Source organism: Centruroides sculpturatus, unplaced genomic scaffold (genome assembly GCF_000671375.1).
Source record: "Centruroides sculpturatus isolate CEXI.00-Female unplaced genomic scaffold, Cexi_2.0 scaffold52, whole genome shotgun sequence".
Classification (NCBI taxonomy): Eukaryota; Metazoa; Arthropoda; class Arachnida; order Scorpiones; family Buthidae; genus Centruroides; species Centruroides sculpturatus.
The window spans coordinates 479614-497789 of NW_019385745.1; the positions used below are offsets into that span (position 1 = coordinate 479614).

Genomic DNA, 18176 nt, shown 5'->3' on the forward strand with positions numbered 1-18176 from the left:
CTGAAAAATAAGTTATTCGAACAACCTCAGTCCCCAGTTGATTCGGATAAATGACGCTCTACTGTAGTTGTAATTTCTTTGAGGTTAGTGCTGCAATATTAAATTTATCTGAAATAAGATTACAAATTTGTTTTGTAATACACAATAAAAGCATACATATCCACATGTAAATGGAGAATTTTCAGGTTTCTTTTGAAAGGTTGATTCTGGATTTTCCAATTGTTTTCCATTCTTAAGTTTGATATTTATTAATTAATGAATGTACTGTGCTTGTAATGTAAATCATTAGTTTTTCTAACAGAAATTCAGTTTTGAAAATATTCAAAAGAATTGGAATTGGAATGCCAAGCTGCAATTTTTAATCATATTTTTAATTTATTTAATTTAAAATATTTTATTTGTTGGAATTTGGAGTTTATGGCTCCAGTTGGAATTAGGAGTTTATGGCAGAATCAGAATTGGGAGAAATTTTGGTATAATCCTATCACTATTTATAACTAATGAAAGGATTTTAAAATGCAGCACGTTTTTAAAAATAGAGCTGTTTTCGTATGGATAGTACAAGTTAGATACAGTGGGTGATCAGTTAATGAACATAATCCGTTCCAAGACTTTGTTCGCTATCTGAATTGTTCATTAACCGATTATCAATTTACCATAGGTTTGTATGGGAATTTGATTAATTCGTTCTGGAGACCCCAAAAATAAAAAATATATACTTTCTTATTACATTCATTTATATGTGATAATAAAAATACATATATATGCAGTCTTGCATTTTTATTAGTTATGTTTTTTTGTTTGTGGGGTTAAAAAATCTGTCTAATATCGATTGCTTTTCTCTCTTCTTCAGGATTTTCAGAAGTAATTAATAGCATTGTAATTGTAGAGATCCCCAAGCCTATTAACCTCAACCTGGTTGTATGCCATTCTAAGACCATTGATCTGACATACCCCACTTCTTCAAAAGATCTTTAATTAATAACAGATATTGACATTAATCCTCTTTTTCAGAATAAAACATATCCTGCTGAGTTTCTTGGCGTTCTTTTGTCGTCAGATCTGTTTCAGGTTCCATTATGAGCTCTTCAATGTTCTTTATTTCTTAGAAGTGATCATTGTTACTCCTTTAGCTGCTTGAGTCTTCTTGATTAAACTGTATCTTTCTTAGATAAGATTGAACTGTACCCTACTGTAGATTTGTTCAAGCCACACTGTCCAGCAACATCAGACATTTTCTGCCCACTCTCTACCTTTGCTATTTTATCCTTCAAAAATAAAACTCAACACAAAACTTAATGAGTGCCTGCCTGACAGTCTCGTGAATACTATAAAAGAATTGTTTCTGTCAGAAAAATAAAAGGCTGGAATTACAAGGGAGAGTTTCAAAGTTTGGAGGAATATTATCTGATCAGTATATTATATGGTTGAGCGTCGATGTTGATGTCTTCAGCGCTCTGAAAAGTTTTGAATTGTTGCCTGAAGACAAGGGAAAATCAATCGGTATTTGCTATTTTCGTTTTTTTTTTTTTTTTTTTTGTTTGGACAACGAACACTTCACTGAACAATCATAAAAATCTTTTGCGAAAGTGTTCGTTATCTGATTTGTTCATTAACTGATCATCCACTGTATTTTTGGCATGAAATGAAATGAACACACTATGTTGCATCTTTTTGTGAGATTAGCACATTTGTCCCTTTTTCCTTCTCTGTCATTTCAGCACCTTTTTCCTCACTTTTCTGTGTTTTAAAGATTTGACTGAAAAATAGATAGAGTATGGGACTTTATCTAACTGCTAAAGAAGAATGAAAATAATTTATTTTATTTTGTAGCAGATTGAGAGCTTTAAAATGGTATTTACCAACATTGTAGCCCAATAGTTCCCAAGTTAATGTAGCAAAACTCATGAGAGAAAATACAAAACTTTGATAAAACAGTAGTGCTCTGTCAGTTATCTGTATGGTCCATGCCCAGTATATAAAGGAGAATCAGAAAATGAGCATTTCAGTTATACTGATAAATAGTTGCTCTTTATAGTTGGTTGTGTTAGTATTATACTAATCTGAACCAGAACCAATTGTTCCCAATAAAACATGTCAAAGGTTAAGAAGGGAAAGTTTTTTGCACTTTCAGAAGAATTCATTGAAACTAGTGGTCTCATTCTTTGATGTGTTGTCTACAATGTAAATCTTGAAATCAAAGAGATAGAATGAATGAGCAGTTATTTGTGACATCCTCACAATGCCAAGCTGCAGTTTTTAATTTATTTAATTTAACATATATTCTCTCCACCTCAAATTAGTAGTGACTTACCTTTGTATGTCATACTTTTCCTTTAATCTTTCAACAGTGGAATCGTCAGGTATGGTGCTACCCCTTAGTAGTGGACAATAAACATGCGAAATTTTTAGAGTATTTTTCCACGCTTTTTTTTTTCATTACTGTTTCGGAAAAAGATTTGTAAACAGTTACGTCTAGTAAAAATAATGTCTTTTTTTATTGTTACATAATTCATTTTTTATGTGAATTTTTTTTACATATTTTTTTTTTAGGCTAGTTTTTGGCAATACCCCCCAAAAGGATTTGACGTATATATTCGTCCCTCACCACTGCCACATGATTGTCCTTGACAAATATATTCATCGCTCATTGTCGAGTGGTTAACAATAGAGTTGTGTTGGTCATTTATCTAACACCTTTCAGGGGAAATTTTTTGAATTCAAATAAAACGGTTTCTGGTTTGCATCAGAAATTTGTATATAGTTAATCAGGGCTTCCTTCCCAAGGTTTCCATATCTGGTCTTTGCTTTCATCTAACACTATTCTGGGATGACAGTGGGCATTTATAGGTCTACAGTTTTTTCAAATTGCATCCCAACACCAGCACATCTGGTACAGAGTGCATGCATAATTAAAAAATAAAAGCCAAAATAAAAAAAAATTCTTCTGATATACTATAAAAAATTTTTTGAAAATTGCAATTTTTCAGATACTTTGCAGAGATATATACACTATTTCTGTACATGTAAGAACATGCTCCTACAGATAAAGCAAAATTAGCACTAGATTTTTGCAAAGTATTTTACATATAAGAGCACATAAATTACAAATATCTTATATATAAGAGCATCTCCTACAGATGGAGAAAAATCAATACCATATTCTGTATAGTACTTGGAAAAAAAATCTATGATATTAGAAGCATATTTTTTTTAATTTTGACTTTTTTTTTAATAATGGTTACCACAGAGATCCAATTGAATTTACTGTATTAGTATATTTACATTTAATTTACATTGATACAGAAAGCAGGCTGTTTTAAAAATACAAAACAAACAATTTTCACTTAAGAACATGCTCTTATTTGTGTGGAAATATGGTATATAGGAGGAAAACCCTAGTTATTGCAGGCAATTTTTTTAATGTGAATTTCTCTGTTGCTGTTTAATTTCATCATCTCCAATGCTATTGCTCTTAGCCTTTGTGTGCTTGTTTGACATCCAGATGAATAAGTTCTTCATCAGTAAGTCATGGGATTAGAGCAAATTCTTAAACATTTTCCGTATCTAATTTAGTTAATCAAAGATTAAATACAAGTTTTGTATAATTTCTACAGTACCATTAATAATACAGTAGTATTATTAGCTCTGTAAATGATGCCTGCCATGATCTTATGTCCTGCAATACTACCATATACACTGGACGACAAAAAAAATAATGCACCATGAAGGACTTGTTGGATTTCAATAAAAATTGGTATATGACGTCGTCATTGCTAGACAGATATATGACTGCAACCATAAAACAAAAACATACTTTATTGTGCAGTAATATGCAATACAGTGCAGGTACTAATATCCTGTTGGGCTGCCTCTAGCGCGGATACAAGCTGTGATACGCCTCGGCATGGAGGTATAAAGGTCACGAATAATGTTCTGAGGCATATCTATCCATGCATGATGCAATTGGGACTCAAGTTGCGTCAGATCCTGTGGCTGTCGCAGCTGGCGACCCAAGTGGTCCCACACATGTTCGATTAATGATAAATCTGGAGACCGTGCAGGCCAAGGAAGTGTGGCAATGTTACGTAGGCATGCTTGGGAGATCGCTGCAGTGTGTGGCCGGGCATTATCCTGCTGGAATATGCCTGTCGGAAGCCCTGCCATGAGGGGCAACACATGTGGCTGGAGGCTGTATTGCACATATCGTTGGACTGTGAGGGTAGTATACATGACAACTAGAGGTGTCCTACTGCCGTATGTTATGGCTCCCCACACCATAACACTGGGGGTTGGGCCCAGTGGGTCCACAGTATAGGCCGGGTTGACACCTTGACCAGCAGGCCGCCATACTCTCACACGGCCATCGTGAGCCCCCAAACAAAAGCGGGATTTGTCGGCGAACACAATACGCTGCCAGTCAGTAGCGGTCCATGATTGTTGTGCAAGACACGACTCCAGATGGAGGCGTCGGTGGGTGGCTGTTAACGGTAGAACACATACTGGGCGTCGGGAGATCAATCCGCCTTCTACTAAGCGCCTGGATATGGTGTGGCTGGATACACGGTTCCGTAATGCAGGTGCCACCACTGCATGAATGGTAGACGATGAAGCTGTAGGTGCTGTTCGTGCTTGACGTACAATGAGACGATCCTCCCTTCTGGTGGTCTGTCGATAGCGTCCGGAACCCATTTGCTGTTCATGTGTACCCCTACTTACCCACTGCTCATAACACATCCAGATGGCGGCCAATCCGGCGGTATGACCATCCTCCTTCTATCAATCCAACAATGCGACCTCTCTCAAACTCACTTAACTGAGTGTAAGGCTGTCGAATACGTCGTAGAGGCATGTCTGTCTGTCAATGAAGTCAAAACCATGAATAAAAGCGCAGAACATATGCACAAGTCGTCACAACGTTCACCTTTATACCAGGCAGCGGAAACATTTTTTCCCCTCTGGTGGCGATATAACACAAGAACCTACTCTCAAAAGCTAATCACTTACATATCTAGCTAAGATGATGCAACATATCAATTTTTATTCAAATCCAACAAGTCCTTCATGGTGCGTTATTTTTTTTGTCGTCCAGTGTAATACTAATGTTAATCTGCCCTTCTGCTTGCACTTTTGTGAATGTTTTTGATTCGGCACTTTCTTCCAGAACAACTCAGCTCCATCACATTTAAAGATCAGAAATTTGCAACATCCTCTCCAGTAATTTTTACATATTTAAGTTCATGTAAGAGGTCATGGTGCATAGTCTCAATGGTTTGGTGTTGCACTTTTCAGTAGATCCTTTGCTAAATTTTTTGTATAGGCTCAACGCTTTCTGTCAACATATTACTGTCAAGTGAAGCATTTTTATGTTCATGTCTTCCAGCTACAAATTTAAGGCTTTTTCCATTTTTTACTAAATGCTTATCAAAATACACTATGAACATAACTTTAGTAGTAATAGGAGCATGAGCAACACTAGCAAAATTTTTTTTCTTGAGTGGATGACACTGCTATTGTTGTACATTTTGGCACAATAGTAGGGTCACAACACATCACTTTTTTTTTCTTTCAGTAATAAATCAAGAATTTTAATCTTCTGATTTTCATGGGTTCTCTTTGACTGGGGAGAATTTCCAGAATCACTGATTTTGTGCTTTCAGATCATATTAAACAAAGTAATAATTTCTAAAACACAACACAGTACAGTATTTATAGCAATAATACTAATGTTGCTAAAAAAATAGTAGAATTTCTACACTGGAGTATTGTAAAATGTACGTACCTACAAGGGGGACTCAAAAAAAAAAACAAATCGAACTGAGAGCATGCTGCCATTCGTAGATGTAGTAGCGAGTTCTCCCGTTACATGGGGTTAGTAGAAACCTTCATGAAACAGCTGTCCAAACGGCATCAGTTTGTAGGTTTATGTTTGAGCGTAGTGTTGTATCTTTTACTGTTATTTTGTTTCACCTGCGAAGTTCTGGGTGTCCTTCAACATCTCAAAACGATGAAAACATTGAAAAAATCCACCAAAAAAGTGTTAATACGTCTGCGAGAGGATGTGCGAAGGAAATGCCCGGAACTTTAGTGATCAGGTGACTGGTTCGTTCATCACGACAACACTCCCGCAGACACTGCCTTACAAGTGACCTACTATTTGGCCTCTCGGGGACGGCCTGTCGTTTCCTACTCTTTGTATTCACCAGACCTAGCCTCGTGCGACTTTTTTCTGTTTCTGAGAATGAACAAAAATCTAAAAGGGAAGCGTTTTGATGATGTGGAGGCGGTAAAAAGAGAGGCTGAAGAGTTCCAGAGATGCTTCAAACAGTGGGGAAAAAGACTTCATAAGTGCATCGCATCTAATGGAGAGTACTTTGAAAGTGACTGAAGAAATTTTGTAAAAAAGTTAATAAAGTTTTTATACAAAAAAACTGGTTATTCTTTGGTCCCCCATGTATAAGCCTTTTACCAGTTTGTGTCTCAGAACAAACTATACAATAACTTTATTGTATAGTTTGTTCTGAGACTAATGTTGCTATTATGCACTGAGTCCATAGAAACATTAAACAGAAATTAACTGGTTAATAACTAAGGTAAATGTTTTTTGGAATTTTCACACTCCCATTTAATAATCATTGATTCAGTTTACACCGTGGTTGATATAGCGATGAGTGGGAGACTGGAAAAACAGTTAAAGAAAGGCTAATTCATAAAGTGCCCAACAGGGAGCACAAGTGAAATTTATGAATTTCAATTACTTTTAATTTAATACTAGCAGGTGCATGGTGCACTCACGTTAATATATACATATTGTTTGTATTAAATTTCTTTATTTTGAAATATAAATTCTATTTGTTTTCTTTACACTTAAATATTTATAAGGATATTTAGGGAAAAACAAAGTTAAAAAAATAAGAATTATTAGAAATTAATTACATTGATTGGCTATGTGGAAGATATTTAGGATAAAAAATATATAAAATGTAAAAATTTAAATTAGAAAATTAATTTTAAGACATTAAAATAGAACTGTATCTTAACAATGCTAGATAAACTGCCATTATTATTATCTGGAATAGCAATCATTTCCACCTCAAATAATTACAAATATGAAAGTATAAATAAATATCTAACTAACATCAAAATATTTACAGAATATGATAACTTTTAAATAAAAATGTGCTGTAAGTACTTGAAATCTTCAATTACATCTTTGAAGTGAGAAAAATAATGGCAGACCTTCTGGTATGTTGGAGTGCAATGTTAGATTTGTTTGATTGGCAGAATGTAATCATGTGTTATAAATGAACTCTGATTCTGATTGGTTGTATGTGAATTTTTTGAAGCTTATTTATATGTAAAATATGATCATCTCATTTGCATTTTACTTTGTTCTGCTTTAGTTTAGAATGTCTTTCAAATAATTTTTTTTCAAATCTTGGTCTTTTAAAGGACAAAGTTTTTAACATCTATTTTATTACTGAAAGTTGCTTTGCAAATTAATTTTCTGATTACTTAAACAGATTACTATATTGAATGCATAATATTGATTGACAGCTTTATTGTTGTCATCTGATGAAAGTCAAATAAAATATTTACATTTAGTGAGAATGATATTTCAATTTATTATTGTTGAATAAGAATATTAAAATTAATTATTCAATAGTTTGTTAAAAATTTGTGGTTTATTTAGTAAACACATATATCAGAATCATTTAGCTAACTATTTCTATATCATTTACGATACTGAGTTTTTTGTTGTAAATTTTGATATTAAATTTATTCATACAAATTGTGGGAAATGTGTTTGTGATGTTTTTATTTTTTTACATATCACTGTAAATAGATCACTTTTTATATAGGTTGAATTATTTTCCTAATATATTTTATATAATCATGCTGAAAATTTCATGATTAATAATCTTATTGTGTAACTACAAAACTACAATGTTTCTGTATTAGTAATTTCTGTTTTTTAAAAAATGTATAGCTTTATTGGATAAAGATGTTTTTTTTAAAATTTGCATAAAACTATCATTGAATATAATCTTTATTAGATGTGGGGATGGTTTGTATGCAGCTATGTGATATGAGTGATCTGTGAAGAGGGGAATGCTTCCTAGGAAACCTTTTTATGGAAAATGACCTTTATTTAGATGTTAGAAACATAAAGAAAACCCAGAGAACATCATGTGGCCAGTTTATTGTTGAGGCACAAATCAATGTACCAATGTTTGGTGGTATTATCCATTTGACTGCTGGTGAGCTCTGGGGATACAAAAAGAGCAAAATATATAAAAACAGAATTCAAAAACTTACGAATGTAATTATAATAATTTCATTGAATTCACTTTGAACAAAGTTTTTATGATAATCACCAGTTGTTAAACATTCTTTTGATCATTATTTGTTCCTAGTATAACAATTTTAAACCCTTATGTAAGATAACATTTGTGGTTATATAAATCAAATTCTATAATATAATAGAAGGGTTAGAAGTACAGAATAATCTAATAATCTTAATGTTTGCTGGTTTTATTTTTTTGCCTGAGCAATGCCAGGCTCATTTACTAGTACAATATAGTACAATCAGACCAGCGGTATGGTGGCATTCGAATAAAAAAAATTACATAATATAAAGTTACTGGCCAGCACAAAATATGATTTAAGTGGTTTTTGAAGATGCTGAGTTTAAGCATTTGATCTGTTTTTTCTGAAATTTGATTTGTTTACAGATTACCATTTGATATTCGACTTTGAATGGTACAGTTTCTTAGAGTTAACATTAGAAAATATTATGATATCTGAAAAATTTTAAATATGTTTTCAATTCCTGTCTACTTGATCATTGAATTTTTGCCATATTGTATCATCTAAGTATCGCAGTAAACGTGACAATGGTATGCTGAAATTACCAAATGCTTTATATGGTTTTCATTTTAATGTTTGCTATATTATAGTATTTGATTTATATAACTACAAAGGTTATCTTACATAAGAGTTTACCACACCGAGTGACCAATCTAACATGTTTTTAAAATTCTTTATTCCTCTACTGTACAAAATTTAAAGAATTTTTAAAATGTGTTATAGTGGGCACTTGATGTGATAAACTCTTATGTAATATACTCTTTGTAAATATAAATAAAAACCTATAATATAATAAAAAGGTTAGAAGTACAAAATAACCTTAACTTTTGTTTTTATTTTTTGTCCAGGCAACACTGGGCTTACCTGCTAGTAATTAATATTAATATTATAGTATTTTAATTGTTCATTACTTAATGTCAGATCCAATAAAACCAGAACTTTTACTATTTGTAGTTTTATTTACTTATCCAAATTTAATGTTATCAGTCAGTTATTACTATTAGTTTAGGTCAGTCTTAAAGTGATTACAAAAAATGGATTTTGCAGTATTTGTTATATAACTAGCTTTGTTATTATGATAAACTATGTTCTGTTTTATATGCTCTAGTCCAGTAATGTTGTTCCTGAAGATATTTTGGAAATATTGAAATTATTCAAATTATTAAAATTTTACTTCTGTTATGTTTATATAGCATTACAACAAAAGAAATTGGGATAATATATGATTAAAGGTGTTTATTACAGTAGTTATGCTGTTACTATCAAACACTGATATCTTAATAGATAAAAATTAAATTAAAATTATCATTATTGAAAACGAAAATTCAGTGTATGTTAAAGATAGGTCAGAATATAGTTATTATTTATTACTTCTAATAAATGTGAGTTTGTAAGTTCTGGAATTTATTTACTGTGATTAGATTCCAATGGCAGTAATATATTTGTTATTTAAGTTTACTACTGTTACTTTGAAAATACTTAACGTTTGTTGATTATTTTTGTTTTGGACATAATTGTTGTTAGTTTTTGTGTATTAGCTATACAATGAAAAATCAGTTTGAAAATGTGGATTTGTTTGTTATGAAGTGCTTTAAATTCCAAATTTTAGGTACTGTACTTGTGATAGTCTTTATAAACATATCAATACTGATAAAGTAAATAAAATGTGTTTCATTTATTGTTTTGTTTATTTGTTAGAAAAGCCATAGGAAAATTTTTTAAAAGTTAAATTAATAAACATTGCAAATTAGTGGAGGAAGTATATATCAGAATAAAGTAAGTACTATAATTGAAATAATGTATATATAAATCATGGAAGTGGTGTAGATTAAATTTTGTCTAAAGATAATAAAATAAATTCTTTTAACTGTATAATGCATTTATAGTTAAAGTAGGACTTATACATCAAGAGTTCTAATTTTTAACACATTTAACCATCATCCAAAGCACTGGCAGTCATACTAATTAGGGCTATACAGAGCCATCCGATCGCCCAACGTAGCTATAACCAATGTAGTTTCACTCAAGTTTAAATTATCCTGGCTTCGTAAGATGTTGTTTTACATCCTAGTGGTGGCCTCTTGTGCACATCTATAAAGTTGGCTCCAACCGCCAGCTGTCATATTGCCTCATGAAGTCGTTTGACCACCGGCTGTCGTATGGCCTCGTGAAGTGGTTTGACTGCCGGCCGTTGTATGGCCTCGTGAAGTGGTTTGACTGCCGGCCGTTGTATGGCCTCGTGAAGTGGTTTGACTGCCGGCCGTTGTATGGCCTCGTGAAGTGGTTTGACTGCCGGCCGTTGTATGGCCTCGTGAAGTGGTTTGACTGCCGGCCGTTGTATGGCCTTGACCGCCGGCCATCGTACGGCCTCATGAAGTGGTTAGCCAGCAGTCATATGGCTCTGTACAGCCCTAATTAGTATGACCACCGGTGCATCAGATGGCAATTAACGTGTTAAGAGAATGAAAAATGAAAGATGTAATAAATGTTAGAAAGTTTTTTGAATAGTATTTCAGTTTATATCTTCATGATTTTCTGTAATAGAAAATCATGAAGAAATGAACTGAATATTTAGCAAGTGAAAAGTTAAGCCCACAAAAATTTTGTATGAAGATTATGTTTACATATTATTCATAACTATTAGAATAAATTCTCTGTATTATTTATTAAATTAATGTGATCCTAATTATTGTTTTATCAAGTTATAATATAAATTTTTCCATTAGTTTTTTCTAAAATCCATTTCTATATAAATAAAATATTTTTTATTAAATGAAATTCTATTTGAACAATAAAAAAAAAAACTTTAATCGAAAGACATTTTTGAAATTTATGGGTCATTGCTATAATTTATTTATAAATGAATTCTAAATTGAATTTATAAAAAATTGTAAACAAAAATTCATTTATTTTAAATGGCATGTTTTGATTGATATGCTCAATCTGTGTTTGATTGAGAATATCTAATTTATTTGATCTGATTAAACTATATTTTAACAATTACAATTATTTTAAGTGACTTAATAATAATTAGTTAATCTGTGAAAACTGTTGGTGTTTAAATGTTATTTAACAATTTATTATTACTTTATGTATAAAATCTCTACATGTACAGTACATTTAATAACATGAAACACTAGTAAATTATAATTAATTACAAAATATAAACTGCTTTAATCCTGTCCATATTTTATCTTATTAATCAATGAAATTTAATTAAGACTTTTATGATGATAAAAATATTCATGCTGAGGGATTTTTGTGAATATGTGCTGTACACTAAAATACATATTATAAATTAATATTTGTACAACAAAGTGAATTTTGACAGGATATAAATGATTCAAATGTTTGAAAATCTTTAATTTTGACAAAAGAGAGTTTATTTATAACATATTAAAATTGGATCATAATTTATTGTGATTTATTTAAAATATTACAAAGTTTTAAAGACCTAATTGTTCATTACTTAATGTCAGATCCAATAAAACCAGAACTTTTACTATTTGTAGTTTTATTTACTTATCCAAATTTAATGTTATCAGTCAGTTATTACTATTAGTTTAGGTCAGTCTTAAAGTGATTACAAAAAATGGATTTTGCAGTATTTGTTATATAACTAGCTTTGTTATTATGATAAACTATGTTCTGTTTTATATGCTCTAGTCCAGTAATGTTGTTCCTGAAGATATTTTGGAAATATTGAAATTATTCAAATTATTAAAATTTTACTTCTGTTATGTTTATATAGCATTACAACAAAAGAAATTGGGATAATATATGATTAAAGGTGTTTATTACAGTAGTTATGCTGTTACTATCAAACACTGATATCTTAATAGATAAAAATTAAATTAAAATTATCATTATTGAAAACGAAAATTCAGTGTATGTTAAAGATAGGTCAGAATATAGTTATTATTTATTACTTCTAATAAATGTGAGTTTGTAAGTTCTGGAATTTATTTACTGTGATTAGATTCCAATGGCAGTAATATATTTGTTATTTAAGTTTACTACTGTTACTTTGAAAATACTTAACGTTTGTTGATTATTTTTGTTTTGGACATAATTGTTGTTAGTTTTTGTGTATTAGCTATACAATGAAAAATCAGTTTGAAAATGTGGATTTGTTTGTTATGAAGTGCTTTAAATTCCAAATTTTAGGTACTGTACTTGTGATAGTCTTTATAAACATATCAATACTGATAAAGTAAATAAAATGTGTTTCATTTATTGTTTTGTTTATTTGTTAGAAAAGCCATAGGAAAATTTTTTAAAAGTTAAATTAATAAACATTGCAAATTAGTGGAGGAAGTATATATCAGAATAAAGTAAGTACTATAATTGAAATAATGTATATATAAATCATGGAAGTGGTGTAGATTAAATTTTGTCTAAAGATAATAAAATAAATTCTTTTAACTGTATAATGCATTTATAGTTAAAGTAGGACTTATACATCAAGAGTTCTAATTTTTAACACATTTAACCATCATCCAAAGCACTGGCAGTCATACTAATTAGGGCTATACAGAGCCATCCGATCGCCCAACGTAGCTATAACCAATGTAGTTTCACTCAAGTTTAAATTATCCTGGCTTCGTAAGATGTTGTTTTACATCCTAGTGGTGGCCTCTTGTGCACATCTATAAAGTTGGCTCCAACCGCCAGCTGTCATATTGCCTCATGAAGTCGTTTGACCACCGGCTGTCGTATGGCCTCGTGAAGTGGTTTGACTGCCGGCCGTTGTATGGCCTCGTGAAGTGGTTTGACTGCCGGCCGTTGTATGGCCTCGTGAAGTGGTTTGACTGCCGGCCGTTGTATGGCCTCGTGAAGTGGTTTGACTGCCGGCCGTTGTATGGCCTCGTGAAGTGGTTTGACTGCCGGCCGTTGTATGGCCTCGTGAAGTGGTTTGACTGCCGGCCGTTGTATGGCCTCGTGAAGTGGTTTGACTGCCGGCCGTTGTATGGCCTCGTGAAGTGGTTTGNTTTTTTTTTTTTTTTTTTTTTTTTTCAAGAGTTTAACATTTTTTTTATTATCCAAAGTTTTATTTATTTTTTTAATAATTAAAGTTGATAACACATTAACTAATATATATTAGTTAATCATAATTAATAATTCAAATATATCCATGAAGTTTATCAAAAACTTAAATATTTATAATAATAAATACAGCTGTTATATATAGCTTGTAAATATATAGACTGTTAATGAAATATTGCAAAAATAGCTATTGTAATATAGCAAAATATATTAGTGTTTCTAAAGTTTTTAAACAAAATTTTAGAAGACAATGTTTTAATTTGAACTGTACTTATTGAGAAAAATGTGTTGAAAGAGAAGCAATAGTTTTTTAATATTAAATATATTTCCTAATGCTTCAGTTAATGGAATATTTCAGGATGAATGTTTAATTAAAAAAGCAGTGAAACGTGATAACTGGAATTGCATGGTATTGAATAAAACCTATTCAAAACAGGGAAAAGTATTAATTTTTTTAATCTATAAACTATACCAGTTAAATGTTACACAGTTGCATTCACTTTATTAGTAAAATAATCTTACATATGTAATAATTTTATTATTAAATTTAATTCAAAGTGATTCTAATAAAGATAGGTGTATTCAAATGCATGAATTGAGAACTATTTGATTCTATAAAGTTCTCGTTTTCCCCGAGAACTTGTACTAGATATTCAAATACTTTTACTTTGTGATCCTTGTGAGCTTACATGATAGTGAACAAAGCCAGTTTGAGAATAAAGAAATAGTATCTTAAACTGGTGTTAGACATTCTAATCACATAACAACTTTGTCTGTATTACAGTAATCTAACTTCTCAAATTTTAATTCTTTCTTTCTTAATTTTTTTTTATAAAGAAAAGACACTGTGGCCATTTGGCCTTTTTCAAGTGTCCACAGACAAAAAAAGAACAAGAAAAAAAACCAATAAATATTAAGCCAAAAGTCGATTTAACAAAGCCATGACAAAACAAAATTTTTAACATTATTTTTAAAAACTCTCATTTGATATTTCCCTATATACATTACTCAGGTTGTTCCAGTGCATTCAGATTTGGAATATCAGTGATTTTTCCATTGTGAACTTGATCAATTAATAAATTAATTAATTGCTCTAACAAATTTTTAACTTCAATTTCTGTAGTTACAGTAATGTTAATCAACTTTTTCTCAAATACTTGATTTTAGTTAGTTACTAACTACTTTGTTGTCAGTATGAGACAGGTTGGTAGCATTGTACTACCTTATTCTCACTGTTTTCAAAAAATTAATTTGTTACTTATTTTCAAAAATTTGGTTCTCAGAAACTCAGTTGATTCTTAAAAGTATTTGATTTTGCTACTGCTTAATTGTGACAGACTTTTATCATACTTTTCCTGCCCTGTAGGCACTTGTTTTTTTTACCCATTTGGGTTCAACCAACCTACAATGGAGGTGAGGTGGTCTCAGCAGTCCCAACAAAGAATGACATTAACATTAACAGAAATCTTGTGTGTTTGTATATATTTCCTCTTTATATGGTTTTCATTTGCTGAAAACATTTGAACTATTCTCAGAATATAGTTTGTGATGACTGTTGTAGCTGGAGATGATTATACTTATTTATCATCAACAAGTGGATTCTCTGCTTTATTCATGTTATGCTATATTTGTCTTATCCAAAAAGTTCTATTTTTATGTTAGTTTTCTAGCTTATAGTAAAATTTAACATAGAAAATTGCTGTTTTGTAAAAATTATGCATACATGCAGGTTTCATTCTAGACAGGTTTTACTAATTATTGCAGTCTATGTTCATTTATGATTGGAAAGTTAATTTATCTGTTTTACAATTATTTAATTCTCTCTATCATATAAGTTAACTATAAAATATTAAGTACAGTGGTGCCTCATATAACGTACTTAATTCGTTCCAGGTGAACGTCCGTTAAGTGAAAAGTCTGTTATATGAAACGCATTTTCCCATAGAAATATATGTTAAAACATATAATTCGTTCCGCAGCACAAAATAACCATACTGTACCATAAAAAAAAAAAAATGAAAATGGAGAAGTCGCCAATTATGCCGGGTAGTCAGATGTTGTGAGGAGGAGGTGGAGGATCACTTTATTCACACATTCATACAGATACAGACTTTTTACACATTGCAGCAGGTCTCTTTTTATTGTTTTTTAATCGGAGTCAGATTCAGGAGAGGCTACCGGAACTTGCAGGGTCAACTTCTCTTGTTCCATCCTTTGTTTTTTGCCCGCTGGCTTCTTGAAAAACATGACCAAGGTGGTCTGTTTCTCTTTCTTCTTTAACACCTGTCGGAAATGACGGACAAAGGTGTCATCGTAGAGATCATTGATCCTGTTGGCCTCAGCTCTGTTTGGATAATGAGTGTTGGTAAACTCCTGAACCTCTCCCCATTCGACAAGAAAGTTTTTGTCAACTTTCACTCCTGATGATTTCTTGCTTTGTTTCAATTGAAATCACCTTTCTGTTTTTTTTAGAATCCATGATTTGCACAACACTTGAATAAATGTAAATACCCCCCTGCACTGAGGTGATGTACTGTACATAATAAACAAGAGAGCAAGCTGAATCCCAACGGGAGCTCTGTACTTCAGATATACTAATAATATATTTTTAAAATAGCAGATTGTCATTGGCAACAGCAAAAGAGTGAAAACGTCATTCGCACTTGTTCGCAGAAAGTCCATTGTTCACCTAACGTAACTGCCGAATGGAAAGTCTGTTGTTCGCAGCCAGTCTGTTGCTTGAGTCACGTAACGGCCAAACAGAAAGTCCGTTGTTCGCAACGTCTGTTATTTGAGGCGTACATTATACGAGGCACCACTGTATGTTGTGGAATTGCCAATAAATAAACCTTGAATAAGAGTTATTCCATTTTCTAATAATTAAATAAATTTCATATTTGTAAATAAATAATAATGCTTGACTATTATAATTATTACTACTATAATACTATAATTTTAGCATTGCTTTTTATTAAGCATGGAATTTTAATCGCTTTCCTAAATAAATTTTCTCAATAAACGTTCAAATTAGACTTTTTACAATTTATTGATTGATACAAATAAGACAATGAAATTTTAAACAAATTTCTTGAATATTCTTTGAAAGTAATAGTGTCTATGCTGTACTTAATTATTAGTTTTCATATTAGATGCATTCACTTAAAAATATAAACAGAAATTTAGTCAGTAATTTCAATCAGTATTTTAGTTCCTAAATAAACAAAATTTTATATGAATTACTATTACATTACAAAATTAAAATAATTCAAAGGTGTTTTGTGTACATTCAGTGAACCTCAACATGTGCTCCTTTAGTTACACAAAGAATGTCTATTCAGTAACTGATTTGTTGCAAAGTGTTGTTTAGCATTTTTTTGTGTAACATTAGAGTTTGTAAGAGCTATCTTTTCATTCAAAACAGAACATTACATCACATAATCCCACAAAAAGATATCCAGTGGTGTTATGCTGAGCAATCTAGAGGACTAGGGTTTTAGTCCCATGGCCAATTAATTGTTCAGGAAACACTGTATTAAGCAAATTACATAAGGAAACTGCCCAGTGAGGGAATATACTGTCTTGCTGAAACACTATCTGGCAGGAAATTAGTTATTAATTGGACATTCTTCATGCCACCTAAGGAGCAGGAAGAATGTCCAATTAATAAGCATTTTCTGAAATACTTTCAGTTATTAAATTAATTGATCTGATATCAGATTCACCAGGTAATACTGAGTTTAAAATATCAATTTACAAAAAATATATTTAAAAATTTTATTGTTATTTATTTATAGTATTTATATCCAAGACTATATTATCAATTGTTCAGAAGTAACTTATTCAATAATCATAATCATTGTCAGTTTTGTAAAGAAGGAAAAATAGATATATGAATTATAAATTGTAAAATGTGTATAATTTGACTTGAAATCAATATTGAAATATCAGATAATGAAAATATTAAATTATATTTTTAGAGAATAATCAGCATAGCTTTTCATTGCTTTTTTTGTTTTTTTTTTTTTCTTTTTCAGAGTAAAGGAGGAATTTTAGCAAAAGCATGTGATTATATTCAGGAGCTAAGAAACATTAATTCAAAAATGCCTGAAATATTAAAAGACAAAGAACGTTTATCTGTAGAAGTTGAATTATTAAGGCAGCAATGTGAAGAATTAAAAAATGAAAATCAGATGTTAAGAGCCCATTTGCAACAACATGGGATTGCAGTTGCTGATCATGGACCAAGATAATTGTAAATACATTTCCAAATTTTTTTTATTCAATTTTTATGTTGAGAATATTTTGTGATTTTAATTATTTTTTTGAAAGTATAGAATGTAATGTAATATATTATTCAAGATGGTACATTGTACCAATTAGTCTATATATATATAAGGGTGTCCCTTATATGGAGAGAGATTTTTTTTTCAAATTTTTAAATGCGTATTCCTTAATTCCTTTCAAATCACTAAGACTTGCTTACTTATTTACAAAATATTGATCCCCTATGACAACGATAACCTCTGCCAACTAAGTCTCAAAGTTTTTATAAAGTCATTTCTATCTATCACTCAACTATATCATTGTCATACATACATACATGCATGACTAGATCATTGTAATATTAAATAATTGGGTAAATAAGGAAATCAGACAACAAAGAATATTTAAAATTTGTATGAATGTAAATTATTGTGGATATTTTCTTTACAGTTTTCTGTGTTCTTGCACACAGTGTAAAAGAAACTGCTTCTGTTCTT

At 31.0% G+C, this 18176-nt stretch overlaps 1 protein-coding gene across 5 annotated transcripts in view; it reads left to right on the forward strand.

Moving 5' to 3' along the window:
* The window catches only part of LOC111641721 (upstream stimulatory factor 2-like), a 109346-nt gene that overhangs the window by 78844 nt on the left and 12326 nt on the right, over nucleotides 1-18176 (forward strand). For all 5 annotated transcript variants that reach the window (XM_023387930.1, XM_023387932.1, XM_023387928.1 and 2 more), the window contains exon 6: nucleotides 17451-17668. In XM_023387930.1, the coding sequence (XP_023243698.1) occupies nucleotides 17451-17666 (216 nt within the window). In that variant the 3' untranslated portion in view covers nucleotides 17667-17668. The remainder of the gene's footprint in view (nucleotides 1-17450; nucleotides 17669-18176) is intronic.